Genomic DNA, 24742 nt, shown 5'->3' with positions numbered 1-24742 from the left:
AGTGGATAAGGAACTAACAGAGTGTTGTTGAGTTCCAAAACAAGAGGAAAGCACCAGACGGTTCATTTGGAATCTATTCAAGGAGGTTGGGAGCAGGAGGGCAATGGACAGTGGTCACTGTGTCGGCTGTACCTGGAAAAGTGTGTGGTACTGTATTAGATTCTGTTGCTCCTACAGTAGTTAAGAAGTATCATACTGCTGTTGGGCACTGTGTGCTATAAGTCTTAAGTCTTTGTAGCTGCTGTACCAGAAATATTGGCACTTGACTGCACATAGAACAGGAGGATGGGACTCTGGCCATTACATCCCACCGTGAAGTAAGACACAGGGGTAGTGGAAGGATAGCAGTTAAGTTATGCTGTAGAAATGCATGACTCGCAGTCTGGAAAAGAGAAGGAGCAACATGCAATGTTCTCATAATATGTAACTTTAAACAATGAGCATAAGACCTGCATGCACTTTTTAGGAACAGTTGATGCTGTTTTGACATTCTGCAGGTGACCCTTGGTGACCTCTGTAGAGTGTGGCATAGTGACCTCTGAATATATTTTATTTTTTTGTTTAGTGTTTGCTTTTTTCTATACAAATTGGGTAAAGTTTATAGAATAGAAATGACTGGCTTCAGGCAATGTCCTGGAGAAATGACAGTGTTAAAAGATTGCTTCAGTTTCATATGTGTAAGCAGAAGTTGAAAATATTAAACCCACGTCTGTCTGCTGACTGTACAAATCTCATATACAGTTTATCAAATGGAATGCAAGTCATCAATTTAAACTTGGAAGGATATATATTATGTTGTCAGCGACCATTGCTAGCAAAGATGCAAATACATTGACTATATGTGCAACCTGATGGTTTGCACAAAAAAGGAACTTCCACTCTCTGGGGTGCAAAGACACCACATCTCCCCATGCAGGGGGCTACATTCCCTGGCCAACTTATAACTCCTTGTAATTGCAACACTGGAGAAAATAAATTGTCCCTTTGGATTTGCCACCATAGCCACTAGATCTTCTTCCTTGCTTGAATCTTTCATTCTTTTTTCCTGTGTCCATTTTATTTTGTTCAGAATCACAGTAGGACTTGCCCTGTTATTCACTTTGTGAAGAACAGAGAACAAGTCCTGGATGGAATACCATTTCATTTTAGGCTGCACACACAGGCACTCATGCACCACATACATCAATGGGCAGTTTAGAGATGTTCCCATTCATCTGTCAGCATGTCTTTGTGATGTTGAGGAAAACGTAGACATCAGTAATAGCGTACATGGGCACAGGAAGGACATGCATACTCTGCAGAGAAGGAACCCAGTCAGGAACTGATCTGGAGAACCCACCACAGATGTAGCAATGCTAACCCCCATTACTCTGAGCTGATGGTATCATAAATGATAAACATAAGATTCCTACCTCTGCATGTATACTGCTCATGTTGTGGACCATATGTGGAATTTTGATACCAGTACTGGATGTTCGCTGATATGTAATGCACATTCTGGCTCTCCATCACAAATACAAAAGACTCACCTTCACATCTGTCTGTGAGTAGAGAGGTGATTATATGTAGAGTGTTAGAAACCTTATGGCATCCCACATATCTCTGTGCATAGCTGGGACAGTGGCTGTTATAGTGCAAAAGTGTCAGCCATGCCTTCATTAAAAAAGTATTGATTGCTGCATTAGTGAGTTTCCAGAATTGTGATTCATTCTGTAAGTCAGCAACCCATTAGAAAACCTGGCTAGACTGGCAGAGGAGCACTACAAAATAATCATATCAAAAACCAAAAAGAAACTTATATTTGAATTCAGAATTGATGGTTAGTGTACAATCACCAAAGCATGTACAAGTGATACAACATAAATTTGACATGATTGTTCAAAGTGTTTCATAGATGTAAGAACATTCACAAGTTTGCATACATGTAAACAGTTTAGTACAGATCAGAACATTTGAAGTGCTTCATGGATTTTAGTAGGGGTTGCAATAGAATTTTACCTTGTAAGAAGCTGCACAGGCAGGCATTACACGTTCTCTGTTATCCCCACAGAATTTCTGCTCCATGCATGCTGCTGGAAATATTTCATCCTGCAAGGAACTGCACAGAGAGGAGATATAAATACTCTGTAAGTTTCACCAAAAGTGTACTAAGAGTACACAGAAACTAAGACAGCCAAAAACACCAGCCCTGCTTCAGTGTTCTAATTTCTGTTTACTAACCTGACAGCATCATAATGGGTTGCTACTTGTAATATGACTGAACCAAAGTTAGGCGTTACTTGAATGAAATCATTTTGGATATTTGTGGCATTCATCATAAGGATCACTACTGCAGTGCAAGTCTTTATATGTGGCAATTAGCTGCAGGTAGGCAAGCATTCATGCTTCTGGACAGATACCCAAACTGTTAAATACCTTTACAACAGAGCTGTTCTCTTCTCCAGACCAAGGGTGTCAGCATGATGCTACGTTGTAGAGGGGGTAGCAGCTGCTGCCATCTTCAGTTCTTTTTTGCTGCAGTAACTGTAATGTCCTCAATCTGTGAGCTCCTTTCTAGGTGACTTTCAGAGAGTTCAGCAACCAGTTTGGAAAAAATATCTTTTTTGATGGTTTATTTATTAAAGAACAAACAAACCAAGAAATATTACTGTTGTACTTTGTTATTTTTTCCAAGGACCACGATGTCTCTGGAATATATTGCCAACAAATGTGTCTGTTGGAGCGAAATTCCCACAAAAGTTTATTGTATTAACTGACATTACTCCTTCCAAGAAGACCATCAAGTCTTTTAATGTCAACGGTACAAGACTTTTAACAAGGGAGTACTGCTTCATCACACCCAAAATATCAGTGCCTTCTTGGAGCTTAAGACAAATATTGTGCTGAGCTATGAGACGCCTGCCCCTCTCCTAGGCTAAGAACAATCCATTACCGAAGGAAAAAGAAAAATATCCCAGGGGAAGTAAAACACACACACAAAGCATAAAGGCACCATTTTACACACACATGGAGAAACCTGCCATAAATTGACTGATAGGGATTTTATGGCCAGAAAGTGTTTGACCAGGAAATCCGCCATCCCTTCATGAGCCCGAGGGCATCAGTCCCAAAAAGATAAAGCCTTGTCCATCTCAGCTGCAACATCACCAGTTTTGAATTCCCATGTTTTAGCTGCTTCAGAGATATATGATATTCCTGAATCATGGACAAGCCACACCTAAGACATGTATCTTATTGCACCACAGCTGTACCCCACTGCTCAGGCTTCCAAATGGAATCTCACTATGGCGCAGACTTTTCAGGCTTCCATTGACCTTCATTACCTTAAGATGTTCTAACTATTCTGGTCAGATATTCACAGATACCACAATAGCCTCCCTTCAGGTTTGGCTTTTCAAACAGGCTCCAATGGTGCCGTCACTTGGTGTTCCAGCTCTCTTTTCACAGATATCAATGGCTGATCAGCGGGCATATACTACACCAGCATCTCTCCAGGCTTCTGCATACTTCTGCAACTGAAAGTTCACTAAAAATATACAGTGGCCTGGCAGAGAGTTAATCCACTCCCTTCCCCATATAAGCTTTGTACATCAAGCATGATCCCCTCCTACTAAAAGAAAAAGAGACCCTTCCCTGGTGAAGATGCTTGATTCAGGCATCAGAAGTGAAGAGGACCTGGCCTAATTATATCAGATGTACTCTTCCCTAAATTGTTATATTAATGAAGAAGGCACTATTTCTTCAGGCTCTCGGAATATATCCTGCAGATAAACCTAAATGCCATAAAGTAACATTTTAAATTGGGGGTGAGGGTAGAGAGCTTTCACATTCCCAGAACAGCTATCTGTAACAATTTGGGGACCAACTATTTAATGCTTTTGAAAGTGCTTCATTAAACCTGGGCTCATAGCTACACACCATAAAAATCTGATCATTTTATAAAAATCACTAGTAGATCCTGCAGTAGTGGCTATTGATGCAGCAAGGCAATCTAAATTGGGAACATGAGTCAACACCCTCCCCAAGGATGGGGAAGTCATGGTTTTAGACTACTGTGGAAATTAAATGTACATTTTGCCCACCTTTGGAATTAAGGTCATAAATTGTCAGGCTCATATTATTCTATATTAGGGGTACATTCTCAAGGAACTGGAATTTGAGACTCTTAAAGACAGGCTTTGCATGCAAATGCAGATTGCTCTAAAAGTTGGGAAGTATGCCATTCATTGCTACTATTTTGCTGCAGATATCTGTGACAGGGAAAGGCAAACATGGGGACTGTTGTAAGAAGTCATGTCTGACCTAGGCTTCAGATCCACTGTGAAGAAATCAGAGGGCAATTATTAAATGTACCCCTAGATAAAGACCTGTTAGTTAGACTCCTTCTCAAGAGATATTTAAAGATTGCAAATGAAGAGAAAAACATACACTCAGTGAAGCAGCCTTTTCATCCTCCATTACTCAACAAAAAAGATAACCTTTCTAGCATAACCAGTGTAGAGTATGGCAATTTTTGCACAGTATAGCCAATAAAAAGCAGCAAAATTCCCAGTACTTGCTATATAGCAATGATGACCTCCCCTTCACATCCTGGATGAGAAGACTGTCCTACTACAGAGAAAACTGGTTTGGTCTGATCTTAAGTATCTGGATGAGAGAGAGAGAGAGAATGGTTTTAGGACAGAAGTCAGGATATTAGCTGTTTTCCTGGGGAACCTGTCTCTCCTTTCCAACTGGATAACCCTACCTTTAGCTATTTTGGATTGATTTTAAATAGTGAGGCCACTGCTGAGGTATTAGTGCAATAACAAGAGAGGGCTTTCTACTAAAGATTTTTTCTAGTATCATATAAAGGTGATACCTGGAGTCAAGTCTTAGACCTGTTCAGATTCAGCAAGTACCTGTGGGTCAAAAAGCTGAAGATGCTGATATTTCCGTCCCTGTTTCCTCCACTCATACAGATGCAGTTTTAGTAACCCTTGATATTAAGGACACCTGGTGACATATTCCTTTTCACAACGACCTCAGGCAGTTCATGTGCTTTATGCGTAACGAAGAAGCATTACCAATTTACCTCTTGAGTTTTGGCCTCCCCAGTCTCCCTAAGGTACTTTCCATGTGCTTGGCTCCAGTTTATTCACAGCAGAAAAAGGAGTCCTACATGTTTGCTTACATGAATAACTGGATATGCACCTGTACCCCTACATACTACCCCAAAGCCTAACCTTTTCTCAGAATTCTTACTCTTTCTTGCTCTATGACCAGCCCACCCCTTTCCTTTCAAATCTACTCATTCTGCTGTCACTCTAGCCTCTGCAATCCCCACTTTAACCTTCTGCTTCACTCTCTGTTTTCCTCTATCCTATACTCAGTTATATCTGTACTAACATCTCACTTACACTTATACACTTTTTCACTATCATAGTTACCGAAGTAGCAATAAATATCCCCACATTTCATCAAATGATTCTATGTTATTTTAACATTTTCTGTATACGTATGCTTTATTTTATGTGATACTATTATATTATATACTGTACTTATTGTGTTAGCACTTTATCTGTATATAACTATATTTGGAGCTTTTCTCCCTGGGCCTCCACTGCAAATGAGCTCTTCTCAGGCCCAATGGACTTTCCCAGTAAACAAATGCAATAAATAAATAACTACTTGATTTAGACTTTCTTAGGGAAGAAGCCCATGAAGTCCCTGCAGTGTACCATCCCAACCTGAACAGCCTGTGAATCTCTCTAAGCCTCCAAAAGTTCGCTATTCTCTACAAAAACCTTCGTAGAGATAGCACTGTACTTCATTGCATTCTTGCTGCTGCTACCGAGAGAAAGTATTTCCCTTATACCATGTTTTACCTGCTTGGTCCTGAAGGTACATCTAACATGAAGTCTCTTCTTGAAAGCACTAGCACTGGGCTACATGTCTTCCTTTGATCTTATGGCTAACTTAGCCAGCATCTGCATGAGGAAAATACTGTGGTACATCAACATTTATGGGAACACCACCTGCACTTAGTAGAAAAGGTTCATAGGTTCATAGGTTCATACTAGGCTATCTGCCCTAGGGCATTTATAAGCCTAGCCCAAGTGTGTGTGGCTTTCACCACCCCTTGGAATGAGAATACTATGCCTATTTAGGGTTTAGTTTACTGTGCCTCTGTCTAGTAGTGACACAGAAGTGACCCCCGGGGTAAACCTACGATCTCCCATCCACTCGTCAAGATTTCTCTTGAAGAGAGTCAGTGAGGGGCTATGCCTAACATGGACTGGGATTCTGTTCCAGAGTGTAGGGAGCCTCTGGGTTATGAATCTGTCACTCCAGCACATCCTATTTATTTCTTTGTTGAGGTTCAAATCTCTCGCTCTCATGGCTCTGGTAGATTTGGATTTTCTGAGGTGGAGCATGTCCATTAATTCCGGATTGGACATGGCCTTGTACGTCAGACATAGATCACCTCTGAGTAGGCGGTATGCGACTGAATAGAGCTGGAGTTTCTTCAGCCGGGCAGCATATGACATATGTTTGAGACCCTTGATCCTCTTGGTGAGGTACTTTTGGGGTCTTTCTAACTGCTGTAGGTGTCGGGTAAGGTACATCCCAAATGGGGCATTGTACTCAATTATGGGCCTGATAAGGGAAGAGTACAAGGGCACAATGACCTCTCTTGATCTAGATGTGAATCCTTTCATGATAAGGTGGGTAATATAGAAGGTCTTCCTAACCACCTTGGCAACATGAGTGTCAAATGAGAGGTTACTGTCAACGTGGGTCCCTAGGTCCCTGATTACTTCTTCAGTACTTAATGGATTACCACCTATGTGGTAATTTGTGGGTACTTTGTTTTTCCCAAAGGGTATGACTATACATTTTTTTGGCGTTCAGTTTAAGGCCATGGCTCTGGCACCAGTTATCCGTTTCTATGAGGCCTTTCTGAAGGATGCTTGTGTCCGCTGGAGTATCAATTATGGCACCCAGTTTGCAGTCATCTGCGAACTTTGTTAGCCACAATCCTTGCACCTCGGAAAAATAAATGCCGAACAAGAGGGGTCCCAGGACTGAGCCCTGTGGGACACCGCTTGTGACTGGCTTAGAGTCTGACATGGCTCCAGCAATTCTGACCTTGTGAGTTCTGTCCTTGAGCGAGTTTGCAACCCATCTTATGACATATGGGTTTACATTTAAGCTGGTGAGCTTGTCTATGATGCCCGAGTGGGGTATTGTGTTGAAGGCTTTTGCAAGATTAGGTGATACCCCTAATTCTAGTCGAGGGAATTTATGAAGGGGCACATAGGTCAATCCAATGCATGATTGTTTTTGTGACCTCAGGAAATTCAGAGACCTTAACCACAAATACTTCTGGTTATGCTTGGTCAATAGACACAGGGTACTAGAAAAGTGTGGTGAAGGTGGTCCAAATAAACCCAGTAACAAACATGTACATGTGAAAGAGAGATGGCCCTAATTTATACACTACAAATGTTCAAATCAGTGGTATACCCAGGGGTGCAGAATAAACTGACAGTACCACATTGCTGCATGAACTCAACTTGCAAGGGAACACAAAGTCTTACCCACTTCAAAGATTAATCATGATAGCATGGGAAATGGCTTTGATAGCAGAGTCATCTCCTCCAAGCCACTTACATTTATTCAGGTCAGAACTAATTTTTGTCAAAGATCACTTCTCTGAGGAAGTGAATTTACATTTATTTATTTTATTTTTTATTTATTTTACATTTGTTGACCGGGCTAGTCTAGCTGGACATACATCCGTTTTCAGTAGAGGCCCGGGGAGAAAAGCTCCAACACTAGCAGTAAACAAAAATATTAACAAAACAACGATATGAATGAAAAAGTACAAAGTACAAAGGTAGCCTTGTTTAAAAACAAATGACAAAAACAGACAATTATATAGATATGCATCATATACAGTTAGTCTAACAAAAACAGATATGCAAAACACAAAGATAGAATTGAATGAGACAAAGAATTTATAGTATAGCCTATTTCTAAGATGTAAAATGTCAAAAATTGAAAGTCATTATTTAGAAGCATAGTCAGGGGAGGAAAGTTAGGAGGCACAAGGACAAAGCCACTGAGTTTTAAGATGTTCTTTGATATGTTTTGAAAAGAGAGGTAGAGTTTTGGTTAGATATTTCATGAGGAGTTGATTCCAGGTTTTTCCTGCAGTATTTGAAAATAGTGAGTCCCCAGCTTTATTGTAAGATTTAGTCAAGGATACTAGGAGTTTATTAGGAGTAGCTAGGTTTTATAGGGTGAAATCAATTTAGTAAGGCTAGGGTATTATCAGGGTAGAAAAGGGTCTTATGAATGATAAGTAACTGTTGATAGAGTAGGTGGTTATTCAGTTCTAACCAATCTAGTTGTTTGAGGTTAAGACAGTGGTGAGTTCTGAGCGGAGTAGCAGTACTGAATCTAGCTATACTATTGTAACAGATAGAGAGTTTGGTAATGTTATTTTTAGATAATTTAGTATATATAGCAGAGGCATAGAAAAGGGTGGAGATAAGGTGGGTCTGGGCAATGTTTTTTCTAGCTAATGGGGTAAGGAAGGGTTTAATTCTATAGAGAGTACCAATTTTGTTGTTAACAGCTTTAATGGTGGTGTTAATATGGTCATCAAAATTAAGATGGTTGTCAATAGTTACACCTAATAGGCAAGTGGTCATATCTGGGTTAATATTGGTAGCATTATTAGAGGATATAGTGAAGAATGGTGTGGGAGATTTGTGAGTAGGAGTAAAGAGAAGTAGTTTTGTTTTGGGATTAAGGAGGAGGCATTGTTGCATAAACCATTTTTCTACATTTTGGAAAACCGTTTGGGTGAGGGACTGGAGGGAGGGAACATTTTTTGCAGTGCAGATTAAAGTTGAGTCATCAGCATATTGAATGCAGGTGGCTTGAGGTATGTTCAAGTGTAGGTCATTGATAAATAATGAAAGGAAGGGGACCTAAGATTGAGCCTTGTGGAACACCAATATTTACTGGGAGTAAAGAAGATAGGTTATTGTCCCAAAGCACTGCTTGTTGCCTGTTTTGGAGATAACTCCTAAACCATTGAAGTGCTTGTGAGTCAAGAGAATAGAGATTTAGTTTGTCAAGAAGTATATTATGGTTAACCATATCAAAGGCTTTTGACAGGTCTATGAACAGTGCGGAGGAGAAGAGGTTATTATTCCGATTATTATTTATAGAGTCAGTGAAGGAAAGAAGGGCAGTTGTAGTGCTGTGGAAAGGTCTGAAGCCATGTTGACAGTTGGCTAGAAGTTTATTTTGTAGAAGGTAGTTGAGAATTTGTTTGTGTATGCATCTTTCCATTATCTTTGATAATGGAGAGAGTAAGGCAATAGGGCAAAAGTTTGAAAGCTCAGTAGAAGAGCCCCCTTTATGTAGAGGAATTATGTGAGATATTTTCCATAAGGTAGGGATTTTTCCTTCAGAGATAGTCCTGTTAATAAGTATGGATATGGGGTAGGCTATAGCTTTTGCAGCAATTTGTAGGTATTCAGATGGGAGTAGGTCAGCAGATGGGGTACAAGGTTTAAGTTTTTTGAGAAGCTTAAAAATATGAGATGTAGCGACAGGTTGAATATGAAAGGCATTAGATGAGGTTTTAGAGGTATTTGGTAAGGAAGCAGTAGGTGTGGGTAATGAATTAGCTAGGGTTTGAATGGCTTCTGTAAAATAATTGTTAAAGGCATCTGGGATCTGGGTGGAATTGTTGAGGTTGAAGCCTGAAGGGGTAGGAGTAGTTGAATGTCCTGGTTTAAGAAGTTTATTAATACCAGACCAGAATTTTTGGGGGGTTTGTTGACTGGTTTGTTGAAGGTGAAGATAAAATTCCTTTTTGTCTCTAAGAGTATCTTTCTTGGTGGCATTTCTTAATTGTTTAAAGAGGAGGTGATCAGATGGACATTTGGTAGCTCTCCATTTGGCCCATATTTTATTTCTTAGGATCATTTTTTTCTTAGTTTGTTTAGTTAGCCATGGGGCAGATTTGGATCTAATCCTAGTAGAGCAAAAAGGAGCGTGATAGTCTAGGATTTTTAGAAAGCTGGTGTTAAAGTAGGTCACTGCCTCATCAAGTGCAAGGTGAGTCAGTGGAGACCAGTCACATGCTTGCAATTCATTCAGGAAATTATCAGGGTTGAAGAATTTTTTTGAGTGGGATGTGTTGAGTTTATGGGTAGTTGGGATGTGCATTTTTTGTCTAATGACATATGTAAGCATATGGTCACTAATATTGTCAGGAAGGGTTCCTGGAGTATAAATGCTAGGGTGGTTATTAATAAGGATCCAGTCAAGAGTTGTTTCTTTCCTATTTGGCTTATGGATTCTAGTTGGAGTGGTTATTAATTGAGAGAATCCATAGAGATTTATGTGGTTAGTAGGGTGCTGGGATGAACAGGTTATCCAGTCAATGTTAAAGTCACCAAGTATAATGGTTTCTTGAGGTAGTTGGTTAGAAAGTGAACTAAGTAAGTTTTCTAGAATATGAGTATTGTTTCCAGGGGGAAGATATATACAAATTAGGTAGATAGATTTGTTGTTGTTAATTTGGAGTTTGGTAGATAATATTTCAGATTTGGAGTCTAGTGATGGAAGTTCATTATAGAGGGTAACTTGGAGATTAGATTTATAGATAATGGCTATACCTCCGCCTTTCTTCTTTATGGTCACGCCTAAGTATGTTATAGCCAGGAGGAGGAATTTCCTGGTCTTGTGTAGAGGGTTTTAGCCAGGTTTCTGTAAGACATAGAATATCAAATGAGTGCAAGTCCAGGAGTGAATGTAGGTGGTGTAATTTGTTATTTATACTTCTAATATTAAGGTGAGCTATTCAAGGAGTTAGCTGATTTAGTACAGGATGAAGGTGTAGGTGAAGGAGTATTATTTAGGTTAGATTTATTCTTGGTATTGGGACCAGGGTTAGGATGAACATCCCTGTAGGAGGAGGTAGTGCTGGGGATAGAATAGGAATTTAAGGATCTTTAGAGAGTTATTAAAATTCTTTTGTCTAAGTAGAAGGTGACATGAGTTGTTCTGTGGTATTTTGGTAGTAGATAGTGAAAGGTACAGGTTATGTTACTATGATTAAGGGTGTTGAAAAAGAGGATGGTAAAGTTTGCTGGAGATGAAGATTTTGTTCATGTAAAGTAATGTTTTCAAAGAATGTGATAAAATAAGGTATGGATAGGGAGGCTATAGTAGTGGTAAAGAATAGGATATATATGAAAAAGCTTTGTGTGTTGGAGACATGGTAGTGAGTAAGTATCAGATGAATGTAGTTTGTGAGAGAAGGTCAGTTCTAAGAGTAAGTAGAAATGTGCCAACTTACAGAGAAGGGTTTTGAGGAAAAACAAAACAGAAAAGGCAATATGAGGTAAGAAGAATTTAAAATTAACAGGTAGATACTGGAGATAGCAAGTACAAAGTGTGGTAAGGCAAGGTAAAAGGAGAAATAAATGGAGAGGGAGAAAGTGATAGAGTTAAATAGGTAATGAAAGAGTTGAGAGATTGTTCTAGAGATAGTGTTATGAGATAGGAGGAGCAAGAGGGGAATGAAAAAAGAGATACAAGTTAAGGGGAGAGGCCTAGTAATTTGAAGGATGGAGATAGGTTAAGGGAAATAAGGGAGTGTTGAGTGAGGTATAAGTTAAGGACCCCTAGGTGGGTGGGAATTGGGGTAGGGAGGGCGTGAAGGGCAGAAACCAGTAAGGCGAGAGCAGTGGAGAAAACAATCAGTAAGGTAGTAGTCAAGGGCAGGAGGCAGGAGAAGAGAAGACAGATAAGGTTATACTGAGGGTAAGGGTAAATAAAAGGATGAGAGAACAATTCGGGGAGGGATTAAAGGGACGCCTAGAAGAGGTGGAGGTAGTGAAGGAGAGCTAGGTAGAGGATTGAAAGGACTATGGGAAGGAGATATAGACAGGGCTTAGAAGGATGAAAGAAAAGAATAGTAAGTGAGAAAAGAACAACAAGCATAAAATGATTTCTGTCCAGGAGGTAGGAGAGAGATAGAATGGTTTCAGTGGAGGGTAGAGACTAACCCTTAGAGGTCAAAGTCTGGGATTACCTTGGCAAGAGAGCACAGGAGGTGGGAGTAGGGGAAAGGCAAGTAGTGGGAAAGAGAGGTTAGAGGGCTAGTTCAATAAAGGGTGGGGCCTACAGAGACAAGGAGACCAGACTATGGTGTAGAGCAGTAGATAGACAGGGGGGAGGTTATGGCTGCTGGCAGAGTCTGGCAGTAGTCTAGTACATCTAACAAGAGTAGTGGACTAGTTAAAACAAAAATGCTGCTTTTGATAAAATCAAAACACTGACATACAATATTTGTTACTGTGGCTTTTGTCCAGGGATAACCCAGGTGGAGAATAACCCAGGCAGGATTTGGTGGGTGGATATTGCAGGTCTTTGGAGTCCAATAGGGCACATCCAGGAGTTGAGAAAATGAGAATATTAACTTTGACCAGCTGGTAAGAAAAATAAATAAAAATAAATGAGCAGAATGTTATAAATTAGAACTAGGTCAAGCAGGTGAGATTATTCATTAGCACTAATTTAACAGTCTTACAAGATCAAGTTCAACATAAAAAGCATATGCACCAGAAGTTGACAGCTTAAGTTCAGAAATAAAAAATACAAACTCTTGTTTAGGCAGTAATCATCAGCAGCAGGATTTTAAAAAAATAAAACAGCAAAAGCATAGAACAAAACACAGTGCAAACACAGTAGCATAATCTAATAAATTATGGGACAACAACTATGCTTAGCTATTAAGATAGGATGACACAAAGTGAGGCAAGTAAAATATAAGTTGAAACCATATCCTTCAGCATGATAGAGAGTTCATTATACTATAATAAACAAGAGGAATTCAGGTTCTGGCATCCTAAACCCAGCCTAGATACAAGTCTAGACGCTGCAATATTATAGTTGGACAGTCGTGAAATAGGTATTGAATTATTGTTGGAAGTATCACCAAGGAAATCAACACAGCTAAAAAATTAGAAATACTTTCTAAGCAGAGGTAGTTCACAAAGCTACTTGTACCTTCAGCTCAGGGGATATTACAGTATACTAGTATGGATTAACATAACACAGCTATACATGGCTGGATGGCTCATGCACTACAAAGGGCACGTTATCATCTAAAATAGTGTTTGGTAAAAAAGATTACTTTAAGGGTGACAAGGAGGTACCTCCATCAAATCTATGCTTCTAATATATAATAAGGGACTATGGTACCATCAGCAGTTCCAAGAAGGAGATTAACAGTGATAAAGCGGGAAAATTACGCTTACAGGTTAACCTGTACCCCAGATAAAAGGCTCATAAACAGCAGCGCGTACGCTGTGTAAAGTGAAAGTAATTACGACAGAGCTGACACTTTAGGAGAAAAAGGAAAAAAGAAAAAACGATAACTACTAACTATACTGGTATTAAAGGGACAGTTTCAGACATGTTTTAAGACACCAGGTAGTCCAGCATTAAAAAGTCTTACATGTAAATGGTTCACAGTGTGTATCACCTCTTGCAGAGTAGAGGCAATGGTTGCTCATGTTTTTCATTCTCAGGCACCTAAGTAGAACTATATGAGAAGGCCCTAGCTTATGTGCCTTGGTTAAGGTTCACTTGTCAGTCATTATACCCTGTCTCCTTATGGGCCCATTTGTCATGTCATTCTGCAGTCAAGCCATTCCCAAAGGGGATCCCTCATTTTATTTGAATGGGGTGCTCTTCCCTTCCTCCTCCTTCCATGGGGCATAGGCAACTGAGGTATAGAGAAAAGGCCAAAGAAGTTACACAAACTAACCACATTTGCCTCTTTTATGCCAGAAAATCATGGTAAATCTATGCCAAAATAAACCTTATGAAAGTGACTGACTAGTTACATTATCCTCTGCTGTGACACTCGTGAAGGTCTACAAGGAAAAGTAAGAGCTCATTGTATCAAAGCAGCTGCAACAGTTCTTTCTTTAAAAAAAAATCTTTCATTTCAGTGTGCTTGTGAGGCAGCAACCTAGGCCGCTGACCACACTTTCTGCAAACCTTACAAACTGGATATGTAGCCCAGAAGCTGGGCAGATTTTGCCTCAGTATTTTTATAAGAAATATTGTAACCTCTTTAACCTCTTCTGTAGTCTGGGGTCAGACTACTCCTTGGATAGCAAACTACCTTTAGTACTCTTTAAGTGTAGAAGGCTCAGTGAAACAGTAGTGATCCTTGTAATGAACATAGCATAGTTGTGTGAGGATGCTCACTGTAACTGCACAGGTTAGAGTATGAGGACCACTGCTGTAGCATGGTTCCTTTCCACCATCCTCTTGTCTGTCTCTTTGTTTGTTTCCACATCTCACCCATCTCCTGGGGAGACGGGAAATATGTGCTTTAATCACCCTGCAGGACCTTCCTTCTAGGTCATCAAGGATGATTGGACAGGTCTTGTTGTGGTGGACTTGTCCCTGTTGCAATCTGAATACCTTCTCAGGACATCTCAACACACTTGCTTGTGAACTCATGCTGCATAAAAGAATATAAGATTATATCAGCTGTTCTCTGCATTACTATCAAACATCAAGCTGACATCTTTGATATGGAGACAAGATGACCTCTTCTCTACTCTGAAAATGTCCAGATGTTCTGGAAGTCTTAGGAGGACAGTCATGCATCTACAGCTAAATATCACATGCAAATAATTATAGTTACTGCAGCAGTTATCCTTTTATTCAGACATGTACTGCTATGGTGAGTATATTTGCCAACTTGATGTTCATCGTGTTACACTGCTGCAGTCATCACACTTGGGTTATCTGCCATCAGGCGGTCCCGCAGTCGGCCCGAGTTCCAAAGTCTTGGTCCGGCGTCGGTTGCTGTCGCTTCTTCCCTGACGTCAATGCGATAGGGGTATAAAAGAGGCAGCCGACGCCATTTTCTTCAGTCTTTTCTTGCCATGCGGTGCCCGAAGCAGAAGCAGTTCGCAAGTGCCGGTCGGCCGACTTCTGAGATTTTCAAATCGAATTTCAGACCGAAGTCTTCAATAAAGCTAAGTACCCCGTTGGGGAACCTTTTCTTGCCTCAGTCCGATGTCAGAAAAAGTTAATAATTGCATTTCTTGTGGGAAGCAAATACCTCATAAGGATTTTCATTCTTATTGTATCCCTTGCCTAGGCCCAGACCACAACGTCACAGGTTGTCGGTTTTGTGCTAGGTTTAACAAACTAACTATTAAACGTCGGTTTGATTTCACCCGACATTATTTTGGTAGAAAATTTAATTATACCATGCCGTCGGAGCAACCAATGACCGGGATGCATAAAAAGCGCAAAGATAAGGACAGGCAGCCGAGATCCAAACCAGACACCGAGGCCTCTGCTAGGCCAGTCGCCGGTTCTCCAGTTTTCAGTGAGGCACCTACGCAGCCCCTGACGACTGCTGATTTAGAACTCCAGCCTGCATCCGACTCCCAAGCGGAGATTGCAGGGCCTCCAGAGCCTTTATCTTTAGGCCCTTCCGACTCCATGGCTGATGGGGATTCCGGTGCAGTTGAAAGGCCGTCAGTTGCTAAAGGTGCCTTCAGACCGACTACACTTACTATTAAATCCTTTGCAAAACTGAAAACTCCATTAAAAGTAAGGAAGCCTGTATAGCAGTCTCCAGTGCAAGGCCCCATGCCTAAGAAACAGATGCTTAAGATGGCCGAAGACTTAATTACCCTAATCAGGGGTTCCCATCCCCCACCTGACAAAAGGCCTAGACAGGAGGAGGACTACGTTTCCTCTGACCAGGTTTCCATTACCTCAGATTCTTCTGAGGAACAGGAGTACTCTTTTCCCCCTTATGAAGACTCTGATGCTGAAGAGTCTATTCCTTCAGCATCTCCCCCAGAAGACTACTCTTTTGGGGAAACTTTACATACCATGAGGGAACATTTCCACTGGGAAGGCCAGGATTACTCTGATTCTAATAAAAGGCTCCGAGAGTTCCTCTTACTACCCCAGCACAGACCCCTTGCTATTCCACCTGTGTTAGACATTGTGGATGATGTTTATTCAGAATCTAGCCTTAACCCAGATTCATTACCTCCTGCACCAGCCAAACCAGACAGATACTACAGAGTCCCTGACTCACATAAATTCCTATATAAAAGCCCTGTTGCTGACCCAGAAACCATTTCCCAGGGCCCCAAAGGGGTTAAGGCCTCTATTGCTAAAAATCCTGTACCGTCTGAAAGGGATTCTAGACCACTAGACAGATGGGGAAAGAAAGTATATACCTCAGCTACTCTAGCTCTGAGGGCCTTAAATTGGCAGTTTCACATGCTGAAATATCAACAATATTTGATGTCTCAATTAAAACAAAAAATGAGCACACATACAGAGCAGCCTGATTACAAGGAAATGCAAGATTTGTTGCATGCAGCAGAACAAGTGGGAAAACATACTTTGCAATGTGGATTTGATTCATTGGAAGCTTCTCGCAGAGCAGTTGTAACAAGGTCTGTCATTCGTAGGCATGCTTGGTTAAAAGAACAAACTTTACCTGATCATGTTAAAGCAAAGTTATTGGATGCACCCTTACAGCAGGATGTTTTATTTGGTGTGAAAGCAAAAGAGGTTTTAAAGAAAATGGAGGATAAGGCAAAAATCTATGCAGAAGGTCAAGGATTTTTTACAGGTCCAACCCCCTTGCTTCAGCAGAAATTGGCCAACCAAAAACTGGTCCTTTCCAACTTCTGACAGACCTCAGAGGGGTAAATACAGACGCCCAAGGGGCAGAGGTCAGCCACCAGGCTCTTACAAGCCACGACAATGGGGTGCCACAACCCAGAAAGGAGGAGAAGACAGGTCTCAAACTATCAGAAGACAATCACAATGACTTACCCCTCAGACTGCCAAGCAAATCACTCTTGGCAGCTCCCTTGGGAGGAAAACTTGCACTTTTTGCAGACAATTGGCACATCGTCACAAAAGACAAATGGATCCTAAATATTGTAACTCAAGGATACAGGTTCCACTTTCACACTTTACCAAGGATAGAGGGAATGCCAAACCTGCCATCAAATCAATGGGCAGAGGCTCAAAGACAAATTACAGCACTCATGGACATGAGAGCCATTCAGCAGGTTCCTACACAGGAGCAAGGACAAGGATTTTACTCAAGACTCTTTCTGGTTCCCTGAAAGGACAAACATTCTGGACCTTTCAGTTCTAAACACATACCTGGAAGTGCCCAAATTCAAGATGCTCACACTACAGCAACTTCTTCCCATTCTGGGCAAGAAGGCTTGGCTAGTAATGTTGGACCTCAAGGAGGCATACCTGCATGTCCCTATCAGACAAAATTGCAGAAGATACCTCTGATTTATAGCAGGTACAACTCATTACCAATTTTCTGCACTGCCCTTTGGCATATCTACTGTGCCCAGGGTCTTCACAAAATGCCTGGCACCAGTAATTGCATACTGCAGACAAAGAGGAATCCAAATATATCCATACCTGGATGACTGCCTTATTCAAGCAGACAGCAAGGACATTCTTTTAAAACATCTGGCATTTGTAAAAAACCTACTAAGTTGCCTAGGGTACACAGTAAACGAAAAGAAGTAAAAACTAGTGCCCTCACAAGGCATAATATTCCTGGGTGCCAGCTTAAATACAACGGCCCAGATGGCTTATCTCACTCCAGACAAGTAAGGACAACTTACTCAATACTTCAAAATGATGGCAACAAAGAGCCAACTCCCTGCAAGAAAAATTCTGCAGGCCTTGGGATTCATGGCATCTTGCATACTACTAATACCATATGCCAAACTGAATATGAGGAAATTACAATGGTACCTGAAAAGCATATGGACTCAACACAGCCACAGCTTGAAAACAATAATACCACTAATTCCCTGCCTTCAACAGGAGTTTCTATGGTGGGCTCAGGCATGTCACCTCAACAAGGGTCAGCCTTTCACCTTGCCCACAGCCAGGCAAACAATGACAACAGATGCATCGGATTACACCTGGGGAGCACACATGGCAGGACAGTGTATTCAGGGCAAATGGTCTGCAGATCAAACGCATCTCCACATCCATCAAAAAGAGATGCTAGCTGTACAAAATGCTCTAACAGCTTTCAAGGACCTCCTACATCCAGGGCAACTTCTAATAAAGACGGACAACACTACAGTGATGTGGTACATAAACAAACAAGGGGGCACACATTCCTACCCCCTATGCAGGCAAGCAATGACCTTGTGGAACACAGCACTGACCTACCAAGTTCAACTACAAGCACAATTCCTGCCAGGAAAGAAAAATACATTGGCAGACAAACTAAGCAGAAATATCATGGATCCTCACAAGTGGAAACTAGACCCACAAGTATTCACAATGATAACTCAAAAATGGGGGAGTCCAGACATAGATCTGTTTGCCTCCCCCCAAAACTACCAACTGCGAAAGTTTTGCACAAGGACATACCACACACTAGCTTGGAAAGTGGATGCCCTCTCATTCAGTTGGAAAACACTAACAGTGTATGCCTTTCCTCCACTGCCTCTTCTGGCAAAGGTGCTGCTAAAAGCCAGATTAGAGAGGTCACAAATGATACTCATTGCTCCAGACTGGCCACGCCAACACTAGTATCCAATATTAAGGAACATGGCTCAAGGCCCACCATGGATTTTACCTCAAATTCCTAACCTGCTGACTCAGCAAAACAATCAGATTCTACACAGCCAGCTCAAGACTTTAAATCTGGCTGCATGGCAGATTATCTAAACAACCAGTCAACACTTCTCTCTACAGCTATTAAGGATGTCATTCTGGAGGCCAGGAGACCCAGCACCAGGAAAGCCTACTCAGACAAATGGAAAAGATTCTGCGCCTGGAACCAGGCTAAAGGCCAAAATCCTCTTGTCCCAAATATTCCTCAGATTCTACAATATTTAACTGAGATGTTGCACAAAGACCTTTCCTTTTCATCTATAAAGATCCATGCTTCAGCTATTTCAGCTCATTACAACACAAATCCTCCCATTTTTTCACATCCATTATTAAGACAGTACCTCAGAGGGGCTAAGAACATAAGACCGCCCCGAAGAGCACCAACACCAACTTGGGACCTCAGTTTTGTTTTGGAAAAACTTACACTACCGCCCTTCGAGCCAGCTTTTTCAGCTGATTTACAATTTTTATCATGGAAAACTGCCCTGCTGCTAGAAATAACTTCAGCACGAAGAGTCTCAGAGCTACAGGCCCTAATGGCAGTGGAGCCTTTTATCATTTTTCATCAAGACAGAGTCTCTTTACGAACTAACCCTTCCTTTATGCCAAAGGTAGTATCCATTGTGGCTCTAAACTAAACCATTCAATTACCCACCTTTTATCCAAACCCCCAGAATAAAGGGGAAAGGCTCCTACACTCTTCGGACATTCACAGGCAATTACGTTTCTACTTGGATAAAACAAAGGTTTTCAGAAAATCTGATCAGCTCTTTGTATCCTATGCTGCAGGATCTCAAGGAAAGCCTATATCAAAACAGACCATTTCAAAATGGATAGGACATTGTATCCGTTTCTGCTACACACACCATGGGAAACCTGTACCTGGTAACATTAGGCCTCATTCCACCAGGGCTACAGCAACATCAGCAGCCTTCCTCAGAGGGGTACCAACCAAGGATATTTTGGAAGCTGCAACTTTGAGTTCAGTGCACACCTTCACCAAGCACTACCACTTCCCTCTACACTCAAAAACCAGAGCTGGCTTTGCCACTGCAGTTTTGCAGGGCCTACTAGCTTCTCCAAACCCTGTTTAGTACCAACCGCCCAGCCTTAGCTTTGGGATTCAACCCAAGTGTGATGACTGCAGCAGTGTAACATGATGAACATAGTACAGTTTTGTACCTACCATAAATGTAGATATTCGAGTGTTCACACTGCTGCAGTCCAGGTTACCCTCCCACCTTCCCCTCTTTTTACCTGGGTTTTATCTATAGCTCCCTGTTTATACAATCTCTAAGATGTATTTCTATATGGTATATTTGCTTACAGCTGTAGCTATTGTTTTCTACTTATGTAATTTACTTAGGATTATGTATTGCCTTCCTATTTGGGGCACCTGACATCTGGGGCAAGAAAAACTGAAGAAAATGGCATCGGCTGCCTCTTATATACCCCTGTCGCACTGACGTCAGGGAAGAAGCGACAGCAACCGACGCTGGACCAAGACTTTGGAACTTGGGCCGACTGCGGGACCGCCTGATGGCAGATAACCCAAGTGTGATGACTGCAGCAGTATGAACACTAGAACATCTACATTTATGGTAGGTACAAAACTGTACTTTTTGTCAGGTGACACTGTTGGAGATTGTGAGATCTCTTAAACCTGTTGACCTTCTGTTTTGTCAACTTAACATCTGCCAACTTAATATCTATATATATATATATATATATATATATATATATATATATATATATATATATATATATATATATATATATACACACATATATATATATATATATATACACACACACACACACACACACACATACAGATACATATGCTTGTGTGTATATGCAATATATATATATATATATATATATATATATATATATATATATATATATATATGTGTGTGATTACTTACCTTGGTGGGCAAATCAACATCAGTGGCAAGATCATAGACCAAAACAAGTTGATAAGAAAACGTGCATACACGAGGAAAGTCCTTGCTGCATGCAATCTAAAAAAAGCTAGCATCATTTTTGCAGGGAGCAAACTTCACTTCACCCCACCCCACACCCCCTACTAATTATATGTACTGACTCTAAGACTGCACAGTTCTCAGGTAAAAGGAGTGTTCCCATTTCCCTGGGGATTGTTGATCTAGCGCACCTATTGCAAATTGTGGTTGATTAAACAGATGCCAACCACCTAGTATTTTGACCAAATGCCCAAGTCCCATATATTTCTGTATGTGTGCGTCTGTGTGTATGCATTTATTAATCAAAAAAGAATCTATCTTAATAACAATCAGAAAAGCACATCATAGAAACAACCAATCATAAGCACAGTACAAACCATCAAACAAAGGGGAAGACAGACAGCTGTGCAATACTTGCATACCGGTACAGTGACACACAGCAAGCAGGAAAATCGAACCTTCAACAATATGTAAATTAAAAAAATATATTATGTAAAAGAGCAAGCACCCATGTACCACCAAACCTCCCCATACTTTGTTATATTATAGTATATTATATTATGTAAACACCAACTCCACAGTTATACAAAGCAGGAGGATGGTGCACATACAGCATCATTATTACAGCAAACAAAATGCAGAACACAGCTAATCAAAACTAGTAAGACATTAGCTCCCCACATGAAGAGAAGTATTCTGTGCCAAACAAAATGAAATTAAGTGAAATACAATAACACACTGCATAACTACCTCACAAAGAGGATTACTGGCCTCAAACAGATGCCCTACACAGACCGTCTCAAAAAACTACAGCTTTACTCCATCGCATATCGCCTACTCAGAGGCGATCTCTGCCTAACATACAAAGCTATGTCAAACCCAGAGCTGTTGGACAAGCTCCACTTAAAGAAATCCCAATCTGTCCGAGCTACATGCTTTAGGGAGCTAAACCTTGTCACCACAATAAATAGAACATGCTGGAGGGATAGATTCCTGTCCCAGAGACTTTCCATACTCTGGAATAAACTACCTATCTATGTCAAACAGAGCTCCTCATTAGCACTCTTCAAGAAAAATCTTGATGATTGGATAGGAGATAGGAAATTCACTCCGGGGATCACTTCTGTGGCTCTGCTCGACAGGGGCTCAGGAAAATAATTTTCTTGGGTGGCGAAAGCCAGGGTACATTTTTGGCTAGGCTTATATAGGCCCTAGGGCCAATAGCCTTGTACCTACCTATGAACCTATCCAACTAAATAGGCAGATTTAATTTACTCTTAGAAAAAAATAAATCACTAAAACAGTGTGCATGCATAGCCTTAGAAACAGCACAGTTGACACAGCCAAACACAGTCTATCACTGCTATTACTACAGCCTTACTCACATATGTGCACTCAGTTACACCTACATCCACAGCGCTAAACACCTGTTGACTACTTGCAAACTCAGCCATATGAATGGCACCCATAGAGATAGACAGATATCTGCATGTGTGACTGTGTTTGATAGTAGATACACACACATATATATATATATCTATATATATATATATATATATATATATATATATACACACACACACACACACATATATGTATATATATATATATATATATATACATATATATATATATATATATATATATATATATATATATATATATATATATATATAGTACTTTTCTGTTAAACCCCTACCACACGTTTTTGCTGCCAGATCGGCGTGTGTCGCCTTTATTTTTACACAGACGTTCATATTGAACAGAGTACATGCTTACCAGTATTATATTTATGTATACTTTGTCTGACCTGATAGTATCTTTTTTTTATGCAGGTAAGGGATGAAAGATGTGCGTGATTATTAACCTAATGACAATACCACGGATCTGTAAATAAGTCTGGGGGAAAACGTTTATTGTTGCAGTCGTAGTAGTTGGCAATGGTATCTCTGCATGGCTTTTTAGATAATTGTCAACATTTTTGAATGTGTTCTTGATGGAGGGTTATTGGGATATCATTAAGAAATGAATTCCGCTATGAGCTGCTAAAGCATTTCATTCTGTACTCCTGGATTTGATTCTCTCTTGTCTCAATTTGCTTAAAGTGACCAAGTTTCTTACTAAGATTGTGTCGTCTTCAGAGCAACCCAACAAGTCCGTTCCTGGTGGTTTAAAGCTTTGTAGCTTTTAAACAAACTAGTCCGACTTTGCTAAATTCAGGGTCAGTCTTCAACATGAGACTTTTGCACAGTGTCAGGGTTAGATCCCGAGGCACAAGTGAAGAAGGTATGTCTTTGGTTTGGCAGAATACGGCTTTTTTCTGAAGCTGTCATTGAAGGGGCTAATGCATAGTTGTGAGTCCGATGTAAGCAAGATGTGTCAGAACTGCATGAACTGTAAACTGTAAAAGTACGTTTTTGTAAACAGTACATAAAAAGGATCTGCACAGCTCGCTGAGCAATAAGGCGAGACATGCCGATCTGGCAGCGAAACCGTGTGGTAGGGGTTTAACGGAAAGTACCATATACATATATATATATATATATATATATATATATATATATATATATATATATATATATATATATATATATATATGCACGCATGTATAAGTGGGGAGTGTCAAGTTCATATGTAATATATACTTTTATGTATATGTTCAGGACTGTTTCAGGATTTTCATTTCAATCTCTTCAGTCATTTAAGTTTCAGTCATATTCTAAGAAACCCGTGCTTTCAATACTGTGATGCTGTGATGTTACATCTTGAGGTTTCAGTTCAAAAAATATAGCAGGAGATTGCCCTTTCCAATGAAAATAAAGCACAAAAGTAACTATTTTCTGAAGCAGAATTAATACAAGTTGACAAGTTTTTACAGTGAAACGATTATCCCTAACTCCATGTGGTTTTTACTTGGGTTTACTGTAGAAAAGTAAGGATAACTGACAATTTGACAAAATCTTATAATAATAGCATTATTTCTAATTCCACAAAGAAGTTTTTAATTACATTTACTGTAAGAAAGGGAAAAAGGCACTGCAGATTTCTTTTTTGCTGTATCTACATGGAATGATTTCCACATACTCTGTGCCAAATAAACCACATATGCAGTTATACAGTTTAGAATATGTTGATTCAGACTGCTGATATCTGTACAATGGTACTGACATGGTTTATATGCAGTAGTTCCTACACTGGCAGGTTTGAGTGCCAGATGTAGAACAAATGGCAAGGAGATAGCAAGTCATCTTGGGTGATAATCTGTCAGCTTTTCGGCTAGGATTAAGTGTAGTAAGGCAAGGCACCCATGAAACATTAGGAATACATATTTTAAGTCTGATTACAGTAAATATGTTTCAGTGAGAGAGTGCTTGGACAGTGGACAGTGGAATACCAGCCCAGTGAATGTTGAGCAATATTGTACCATTGAAGACAAAAGAAACATAGCATATGTGTAACAGATTGGAGGTAGGCAAGAGGCAGATGTTTTTGGTGCTTAGCTGTGACAAATAGATCTATCAGGCAGTTGCTTAACCTTCTCTCAGCAAGTATATGTATCTCAAGTTAGCCGCTCCTGAGTACGTTTTTTTGTAAATTGTAACCAGAATTGGTAGCCTCTGTTCAAATGTCGAACATACAGGTTAGTCGTTCAGTCACGTTATTACATTGTTTTGCTTTCATTCTCATTTTTTTCAGGATGATGAAATTAATCAGCAAAGCCAGATGGTGGAAAAACTCAAAGAGCAGATGCTGGATCAAGAAGAGGTAATAGACCCTGACTAGTATGCTAATTGTATGTCAGTGATATAAGGGATTGATAGAAAGAGCATTGGAAGTAGTAGCTTAATTCAGTTTTAAGCGCATACTCTTTAAAATATTACAGGTTCTGTTTTTGGTTTTCCTTTCCTGATTACTAAGAAAATTCCATAACTAGTTCCAATATAAATGTTGGTGATACAGTTTAAGAAATATATATTGAGCCAGTTTAAATCTACTGTAACAAT

At 40.2% G+C, this 24742-nt stretch overlaps 1 protein-coding gene across 2 annotated transcripts in view; it reads left to right on the top strand.

Moving 5' to 3' along the window:
• Positions 1 to 24742, top strand: part of KIF5A (kinesin family member 5A) — a 980629-nt gene that overhangs the window by 615029 nt on the left and 340858 nt on the right. For both annotated transcript variants that reach the window (XM_044083607.1, XM_044083608.1), the window contains exon 13: positions 24435 to 24503. In XM_044083607.1, coding sequence (XP_043939542.1) covers positions 24435 to 24503 — 69 coding nt within the window. The remainder of the gene's footprint in view (positions 1 to 24434; positions 24504 to 24742) is intronic.

The sequence above is a fragment of the Protopterus annectens genome, chromosome 9.part0, assembly GCF_019279795.1.
Source record: "Protopterus annectens isolate FY-2018-M chromosome 9.part0, PAN1.0, whole genome shotgun sequence".
NCBI lineage: Eukaryota > Metazoa > Chordata > Ceratodontiformes > Protopteridae > Protopterus > Protopterus annectens.
Note: the sequence above shows the minus strand (reverse complement) of the source record. Positions and strands in the feature narration are given on the sequence as shown.